This window comes from Haliaeetus albicilla, chromosome 8 (genome assembly GCF_947461875.1).
Source record: "Haliaeetus albicilla chromosome 8, bHalAlb1.1, whole genome shotgun sequence".
NCBI classification, from domain to species: Eukaryota; Metazoa; Chordata; class Aves; order Accipitriformes; family Accipitridae; genus Haliaeetus; species Haliaeetus albicilla.
Window position 1 is genome coordinate 28,433,093 of NC_091490.1, and position 9,887 is coordinate 28,442,979.

Consider the following 9,887-nt stretch of genomic DNA (forward strand, 5'->3'; position numbering starts at 1 on the left):
GAATGCAGGTTGCACAGGATGCTTGGGACCCTCTGTCATGACCCAGACCAGACAGACCAGGGAGTTGTGTTTAATTCGAAATTCCCTCAGGCTAAATTAAGGTGAAAGGACACCAAACAATCATGTAAAGATTTTATTCATGACAGAAGCAAACTGAACTGGGGAGGCGTGGTAGTAGGTGGCAGGGTTTCTCACAACAGGAATTGGCATAAGACTGCTTCTGTAAACTGTGTAACCCAGGGTAACCATGTACATCAATTCAGGGAATAAGGAGATCCCTCCCATTGAGTCATGAGATTCAGAGCAGACCCCCTTGCTGTCTAGACTCCTCATCAGAGAAGGGCCCAGGGGCAGCTGGATCCACTCTTAGTCTCAGACTTGGTCAACAGTTTTATGTCTTAAGGGATGAGGTGTAGGGATTGTGGGAATGGAAAAGGAAAGAGAGAAGGAGACAGAGAGAGAGAAAGATTTCACCGGTCCTGGGTCCAGCGTTGGTTCAGTCAGCTGAGGGCTCCAGTCCTGGTGGGCTTGCGCACCCGGGGCTTCAGTTTGTGTCCTTTTATCATCCTTGCCCCTCCTTCAGGCAGGCACCCGAACTCATCAGGCTAATGAACCGTTTGTGAGCCTTTGGGCTTGGGGGTCATTTGGGGAGTAACATCTCCTTCCCTACAGACCTGGCCATTGTTTGATCTTTGTATCAGAACAGCTCATCAGAACAGGGAGCTGCTCACCCTCCAGCACACCCTCCCCCTCCTGTTGCTGATGTCTGAGCTGATGGGCTTTTCACCTTGGTTCCTTGCTGTGCAGGGTTTGTCTTTGAGCAGAACTTGCCCCACCACAATGTTTGAGACATTAACTCTTTCAGTCTCTCACACCCTCCTATTCTTGTCATAATGTGTTTATGAAGTTGGAAAAAAATTATATGGGTAGCATTCATAGAAGCCAATACTCTGTCAAATGTTGCTTATGAAATATGAAGAAATAATTAGAGTAGATACACATTGGATTCATTTGTAGCTACATCTGATTATAAAGTAGAATCTAAACAATATTTTACAGTAACATTTTTTGCTAGAAGTTCAGAAGTAGAGTATTCCATGTATCCAAAGAAATGCTGTTACATCAGTGGCAGAAGAGGTATTAGTGCAGGCATGAGATTACTTTACTGATTGCATTGGTACTTGTACTTCCAAAACATCCTTCCCTTTGGGATTTGAAGAACTTTACAAATATCATTCAGTACGAAGCTATGCAATAGAAATATATATTGTTATCCTCATTTTGTAGACAAAGGAACAAGCAGCCCAGGAGGATAAATGACTTTCCCAAAGATTACATGACAAGTCATTGCACACGTGCAGAAGAATCCAGAGGCTTCCTCTCAGCAAGCTCTAATAACTAGACTATAGTGATTCCTGGATTTGTAGTATGCAGGACAACAGACATACACCCATTAAGTAAGAACTAATTCTTCATTTCCTCACATTACGATGTTATGACAAATTTTACCATAAGCAGAAAAGTGCCTGTAGTAAAACACTTGGAAGTAATCCGTGCAACCACTGAAAAAAATATTCACTTCATTTTCCCGTTTATTACCAACAATAAATAGAATAATGATGCTTATGAACACTTCGAGAGAATGTTTTGATTTTTTTCCCTTGCAAGTCCTTCTATAAATCATACACTCACTTGGTATATATAGCAGCTATCAATATTCATTTGCATCACAGAGACTGGGACTATCAACTACCTATTCCTAGCTAACTTCAAAACAGCTCCTGTCCAATTGGTCTGTCACAACCTTCTCCTGATATTTGCTCACTTTGGAGCAGCTTTTCAGATGCGTTCTGCCCCATAGAGTTTCCCAGCCCACAGGAGTAGTACATATACTTTGTTTTTTAATGGTCACTTCATGCTCAACTTCTTCCTTAATATAAATAAATACAGGAAATCACAGACAGACTTGCTGGAGTCCACAGTACAAAACTGTTACAAGAGATGAATCAAGCCATAAAAAACACCCAGGTTGTGCATGATATGATGTTCCTTGTACAGTTCAATTTAGGATGGATAAACACTCAGAGGTTTGATTTCTCAGTTACCACAATCAGTTATGGTTGGGATTTTCTAATGTAGGCAGCTGGTTCTTTCAAAGTCAAGGGAAAGAGACTGAGTGCTTCTAAAAATCCCACTCTTCTGTGTAACCCCATCTGAACCTCTTAGTGGTGGAAAAAATGCCTAGAAATAGCTTTTTTTTTTTCCTTAGTGTTCCTGAACTTCCTGACATTTGCTAGTATGGAGATGTATTTGAACTACCTTCTCACTAGCATCTGGTCCTTCTGCTGTCACAGAATTAAAGAGCAGAGGTTTGCTATAAACCAAAACTTTTCAACCAGTAAAAAAAAGCCTTCCCACCATCACAAGAGTTATTTCCACATCCTCATATGTTCCCTTCTGCCAGAAAAAAAAAAAAAAAAAAAAAGAAAAGGAAAAAGAAAAACCCAAGGTTTTGGCCATGTCAAAAAAAAAAAAAGCATAGGCCAGTTTTAATTCTCAGCTACCTCACTGCTATGGAAAATTCATAGCCCAGAAGTGTTTCCCACTTCACATGACATTTGTCTATATTCTATTTCCCTGCATATAAAATGAGCTAAACAAAAGTCTCAACTGGAAAGTAATGGAACCTTCTTAATTTCAGACTCCCAAACTTGCCATGCCACAAAAGTGTTAAGTAAATGATCCTGCCTTTCAGTATATTAGTATCACCATTCCCTAGCAAGAAACCTCAGCATGACAGATCAATTTTAATATAGCCACACAAACAATTATAAGGCTCATTCTGCAGCTAAGAATATAGTCTGAGATTAGATCAACACATTTTACACTTAAGAAGAAAAGAAGCAGCTGTTTCCAATTCTGGTGGAGGAGTGAGTAAAATTTCTTGCACTGAATGCAGAGTTGGAAGTGCTTACAACCACACAGAATACTCACCTTGCTTTGTCAGTGAAGCTGTTATATTCAGCTTTACTCTTGAAAGAGTTGTCATTCAAGTAAGTTCTGTATCAAATGCAAGATCAGGCTTGGGCAATCTATAAGGGAATTCTCTTTATAAAGTCAGTAATGCTAATTATTTCACTGTTAGATTGATAAACTGCATATTGTAGTAACATGTCATCAAAATGCTGTGATATTCATCTGGAGTAAATTATTTAATTGTATTAGTAAGTCAATAATACTTCAGCACAGACAGCACGCTTGCTACTTTATAATGAACAAAACATAAATGATCCCAATTCTGCCAATTTATATAGGTCCGCTGTAATGAATGGGTAGACATATTTGAAGATAGAGCTCCAAAAGACAGAACTGCGGAAAACAATGACACCTTTCTCTTGAAGAATTAGTTTTACTGTTTTCTTAATTGCATTCACTCGATTCTCTTAACTTCCAATCAAATATTGGAAACACTGCATTAGAGGACTGTCTGAAGGTTTGACAGAATAAAGTGTGAAATGAATTACAGTGGGCACTGACAGCTCTGCTGCTTCCTTCTTACTGCCCATGCTGTCAGCAAGTAGACCAACAGTCCTCAGGTACTGCTGAGTTTTACAGCAGAAACTTGCTGCTGGGATGTGAATTATCACTACAATAGGAATGGCTTACCATATGTGGAAAAAATACTTGTAGTATTACTCCTTAGTTTTAAATACCAGTTCCATCAAGTTATATCACAAATAGGTATTTATGGGTTTCTGTTTAGTGAACAAGGAAAAGAAAAGATGGGACATACTGGAGGGCAGCAGAAAAAAAAAATCTTCATGCCTCTTACAAGATGCTCTGTTTCGGTATGCTGAAAAGAGTTTTGTCACTTTTTGAGTCAGTTGCCCCTCAGCTATATAGCAACTCTCCTTTCTTGATCACTACATTGTATCTGGGAATAAAAATTTAATCACATAAATATACCCTGACTCAAACTGCTGATCATTTAGTGGCTGAAGTACAATGTCATCTCTTTTTTCACATTGAACAGTATCTCAATACAGTTTGAAAGATCATTCTCTAAAAGCATCTGACTCCTGTGACAGGGGAAAGCAGCTCAGTTCATATAGTTTAAACCAAATCAAAACTGAAGAGGTTTATTAATTATTGACGACAGGTCATTAACTGGCAATCGGTGAACTATACATTCAGGATCAATACAAGTAATACAACAGACAAACGACAGTACTAGACACTTAAGAAACATTAATAAACCCACGAATTTCTGAACACCTTTCTCTAGCTAGAATCAAAAAGCTCCAGTCACACACGGCGCACCACGCGCACGAACACGCATGGAGTTCTGTGCGCACACCCCCCACAACAGCCAGCACGGCCTACAAGCACACCCGCTACTTTTACACCTCTTCTGCTGGAGATGCGGGGCCTCGAGCCGGGTGTGCGCCCATGCTGCTCCCCACAAGCCACTAACACACACGCTGGTGAGAAAGCCGGGGAGTTCACACGCACCTGCCCTGGCCGTGGGACCCGGCTCGCTGCCCCCGTACGCGGACTCCACTCGCTGAGCGCTGGCTGCTCACACTGCCTGGTGGGGTGGCTGCTCTGTCTGGCCTCAGCAGAAGTCATTGTGCCAGCAGATAGTTTTGCAAATTCAGCTCACAGTATGCACGTTCCCATGCCTACCCCAATACACAGCGTTACCCAGGCCAGTGTTTCAGAATTCCAAATTCTTTGCTTATTAGTTTTCTTACTTATTTGAATACTGTGTTTTAAAGGCAGCAATTAGTATACCCTTTAACTCGTACATTCACTGTATATTAATTATCTTAAAAACTACCAGTTTAGGAGTAGTTAATTTTTCCTGATTTTGTTCTACTCATTATTAGTTTTCTGATAATTTTTTTCCAAATTAAATATTCCAAACTCCAAGTTAAACCCCTCTGAAGGTTTGAGTTTACCTCGTGCCCATTTCTGAGACTATTTACTAACATGCCACCTAAAAATAAAAGCCTTTGCCTTGATAGGATATAGTCCTCTACTTTCCAAGCTAATAGCAGTTCATTGCTGTAGAAAAACAGCAGACAGCACAAAATACTAGCAGCCTATCTACAAAAAATTCCAGAATAAAAAATTATGTACTATGATAACCAACAATCTATAAGATTCTTTAAAATGGGAAATTCCAAAATATCTTCAAAAGATTGTAAGGTACATAGATTGAGATATGTAAATAATAATGCCTTTCAATTGACCCAGAAAACAGACACAGCCTACCTTGCTCACTGAAGTCTCAGCGTGTACTCAGTTATCTTCATTTCCATTACACCCCACTTCCCTGGCTGTGAACAAAATCCCCATGAGCAGCCCAAGTAGTCACCACAGCATTAACCCCCTTCTAATTGACTGAAACAGGGTTGCACAATACATTCCTTGCCGGTTACATAAAGTAGAAAATCCAGGCTTGATGTGACCTTCTCTTTTGGACTGAATAAATTCACTCTCAACACCACATACAGTTTGTTTTCCACATTTCCTAGATAGGTAGGGTTCTACAATATAGCACAACCATGTATCACGGAGAAGCACTTATTTTTAAATGGAAAAAAAACCCTAATATGTCACTTCTTTTTACATTCCTATGGAATAGCTTTTCTTCAAAAACATGCTATTTCACCTAATCGCCTACACACCACTGTGTGATATTAAGCCTCTTGGTAAACATATGAATTCCACCAGGGGCTTGTTGCTAATAGGTATGTTATTAATGTCCCCTAAAATATGGATTTTTTGATTGTTAGGAAGGTCAGCATCTAAGATCATATCGACTTTCATTATTTCCTCCCAGACTGTCTAATATGAGACAGCCTAATGGATTAGAAGCCAACCAATACAGCCAAGGTTGCTGAATAATTCTCATATTCACTTTCTTAGCTTCAGACAGGCCCCTAGTACTGGAACAGCTACGTGTGTGTAACCACAGGGCAGTCAGACACAGGTATTTGTTCACAGTTATATGTTTTGCATACAAGCTCATTTCTTCCTGTCTGCCCTTAACCTCCTTGTTACCCTGGTCAATGGAAAACTGAAACGTCCATCAATCCTAGCCTTGCACTGAACTTTCTGAAGGCAAAAGTGTGTGTGGGGGGGGTTATGTCTTCTTTTCATTTCTTATTAAATGTTATTCACTTCAGCTCAGAAGATATTTTACTAGGTTGTATTTTTTTTATGCCCAGAAAATATAACTGTGCATTAAAATATATAAAAACAAAAATATACACAAATAAATTTTTATTTGTATATTTTTACATATTTATATTACTGCTTGATATGGAAAAGTTTGTATGGTGAAGATGACAATCCATCTTCAACATAAGCCTGAATCCCCTGGAGCCACTATTTAGTTTAGAGCAATTGGTCTTGTGCTCTGACTGATGTCAAGGAGAGTTGTGTAATTATTTGCATTAATGTGTTTGTTTTTCTAATTTCAGCATGTGGCAAATTGATGAAAATTACAGGCCCCATTACAGTCAAGATATCCGGAACCCGATTTGGAGCCTGGATGACAGATCCATTAGCATCAGAGAAAAATAACCGAGTATGTTAAGGCACTGAATATCTTTGTGTCCTTCTGGAGTTTTACTTGCATTATTTTAATCTTTAAAAAGATCCCCCTAGGAGGTTACACTCACAAGCATGTTTCTTCTACTTTCATCATTTTCACTGTTAAACATCTTCAGAGAAAAAGCAACAGTGTTTGTGCAAAAATATCCAAAGACAAAAGTTAGCTAAGCACCTTTGTGCCATTTCCTTCAACTGTTTCAGGGATGGCATTCACCTGTCTGAACTGATTACACAATTTTTTTTCTTCCTACCATATTTAATAGAGCTTGGGTCTTTAAGAATCCAAGTAATAAAACACAAACATCAATGCTTTTTACCCAAGAGCATAACCCATAATGCAGCAGTCAAAATTTGCAGGATTAGGCCCCATATATGCTGTATTCAGACCATTTGCTGCCTCAGATCCAAGTTATGTTATTGTTTGGATCTGCAATAGGATCTCAAACTGGCCACAGCTTTGAGGAGGTGCTCTCTCCATCACAGGACTTTTGACATCAAAACACTAGGTTTCATTTGTATGAGACCCACAAGGTTAATTTTTTGAATACAGAAAAAAACAAAGGCAATAGAAAAGGCAACATACAAATGGTAATAATTAAAGATTTGCATGCAGCTCACCCCTGCCTGGTGTGTCCAAGCAGGTTTACTACTGGCCCCAGAAATCTCAATTACCTTTAGGAGAGCAGCAAACTTTGCTCAGCCCCATCTTGTCCTGAGGAATTTTCTTCTGACACCTCAGAGCACCAGTGGCATCTCCAGAACCATCACCATGGCCCCTCACCTCCACCAGCACCTGCTCCCCACTGTGGCCCCACTCCCTGCACACCCTGCAGCCCTGCAACCCCCTCCCCAGACAGCCTCTACTTTCCCCCCACTGCCACCCTCTTAAAGAAACACAAAGACTACCCACGTGCATGCAAATTAGAACAGACCATATCCCTCACAGCATCTCAACTAATAGGAAGATGGGGAGCTGAACTGGTGTTTATATAAATATTTTGTTAATGCCAGTTTTGAAATCAGCACAAAAAATATCTCCAGAAACTATTCTGTTCTTTTGTTAGTCAGGATTTGATTTGTCCCCTGACAAACTAAAAGGAAAAAAAAAGCAAAATGCATGAAGGAAAAAATGGGGGAATGGAAGTTGGCATACAGAACATTAAAAAAAAAATTGATATTGTTTTCTTTTGTTTTAAGGGAAAAAAATGGTTCCTAAACTTTACTGGTTTCATTGCTATTGTAATTAGTTTCTTTACTAATACACTATTTTTCACCAATTAGAGGTTCAGCTGAAGACAATTCAACCAAATTTATTCCTAAGCATAAATCCAAGCTTAGCTCACATGCCATTTCCCATCTCTCTCCTTGATTATTAGTCTCTGGGAATATCTTTGAACAAGCCCCATGTAGCAGAGACCCAAACACTGAATAAACCAAAATTAAATTTCTCTGAAAATGCAGACACTGTAGTTAGTAGCAGTCTTCTTGAGAGTTCACCTGTATGGGTAAGTTTTGATTCAGAAATTCAGGAGTTCCTCATGCTTTTGTAACAGGAATGTGGGCAATATTGTACTTCGATAGCCTGCTGCACACTTAAAACCTTTTTTGCTTCTTTTTCTGCAATGTATCCATCAAGCCATATCATGATCATGTACCATGGATTGTGTTCCAGGTGTTTACTCCCAATCTTTGTTTTCTTTCCAGGTCTGGTACATGGATAGTTACACTAACAATAAAATTGTTCGTGAATATAAATCAATTGCAGACTTTGTCAGTGGGGCTGAATCAAGGACATACAACCTTCCATTCAAATGGGCAGGAACCAACCATGTTGTCTACAATGGCTCCCTCTATTTCAACAAGTATCAGAGCAACATCATCATCAAATACAGCTTTGACAGTGGGCGGGTGCTCGCACAGCGTAGTCTTGAGTATGCTGGCTTTCACAATGTCTACCCTTACACCTGGGGTGGCTTTTCTGATATTGACCTGATGGCAGATGAAATTGGGCTATGGGCTGTGTATGCCACCAACCAGAATGCAGGCAACATTGTCATCAGCCAGTTAAACCAGGATACACTGGAGGTGCTGAAGAGCTGGAGCACAGGCTACCCAAAGAGAAGTGCTGGAGAATCCTTCATGATCTGTGGCACCTTGTATGTTACTAACTCTCACTTAACAGGAGCCAAGGTCTACTATTCTTATTCCACAAAAACCTCCACTTATGAGTATACAGACATTCCTTTCCATAATCAGTATTTTCATATATCCATGCTTGACTACAATGCAAGAGATAGAGCTCTCTATGCCTGGAATAATGGACATCAAGTCCTGTTTAACGTCACCCTTTTCCACGTCATTAAAACTGAAGATGACACATAATTTTCTTTCCCTTCCCTTTCCCTGACCTCCCTCCCTCAAAGCAGTGTCATTTGTGATAAACTCTAAGAGCATCCATTTCTCTCAGTTCCTTTTAATTTACATTTCTTTTTTCATTACAGAAAAGAAACATTTTCTACCATGTAATGCATTTCAAATACGGCTGAGCCTGTCAAAAATGACCTGTTGGAAATAAAAGCATCTTAACTCATGATTCTACAAGGTCTGTCAAGACCTTGTGTTGAAAAGCACTAAGGAGGATTTAAGTGGCTAAGGACAGTTTTTAAAAGATTATGATCTGCCTTATTTTAGAGTCAGAGACTAATGGTGGCTTAAATGCATGAATGTCTTTTTTTACCTCATTTTTGTTTTTAATCTATTGCTCAACTTCAGGAAATATTTTGGTAGTGTCAGACATATTGCACATTGTATTTTTTTTTGTTATTTATTCCAAAAGAAAGATTTAGGAATTTAATTTATTTGGACATGGAGTATGATTCATTTTGCCATCACCCAATTTCAGATGTGGTGCTGTACAGTATGTTTTTAAATCTCTTGCAAACATTTTATTGACAGTATGTATTTCTACCATTGTAACCACCATTGTGCAATTGTATCTCTTCACTTATGTGAAAGTAAACCAAGTACTATTTTTTATAAAATATATTGAAGCTTAATTGCAGTCCTGGCTATGGGTCAACTGAAAGTGGTAAAAATCTGAGAAACGGTTGTTACTTCTGAGAAAGACCAATAGCTTCTCAGGTGCATGATCCCTATTCTCAGCTTTGCTTGGCAGACCCTTCTTGTTCACCATTGGTGCTTACTGGCAAATTTCCAATTTTGAAGCCTCATACCAGTCCCAGCTTTACAATGGTTTGCCCTGC

At 39.3% G+C, this 9,887-nt stretch overlaps 1 protein-coding gene across 2 annotated transcripts in view; it reads left to right on the forward strand.

Annotated features, from left to right (window-relative positions):
- The window catches only part of OLFM3 (olfactomedin 3), a 67,770-nt gene extending 58,090 nt beyond the window's left edge, over window positions 1-9,680 (forward strand). For both annotated transcript variants that reach the window (XM_069789485.1, XM_069789487.1), the window contains exons 5-6: window positions 6,492-6,598; window positions 8,329-9,680. In XM_069789485.1, the coding sequence (XP_069645586.1) occupies window positions 6,492-6,598; window positions 8,329-9,006 (785 nt within the window). In that variant the 3' untranslated portion in view covers window positions 9,007-9,680. The remainder of the gene's footprint in view (window positions 1-6,491; window positions 6,599-8,328) is intronic.
- Window positions 9,681-9,887: the final 207 nt, after the last annotated feature.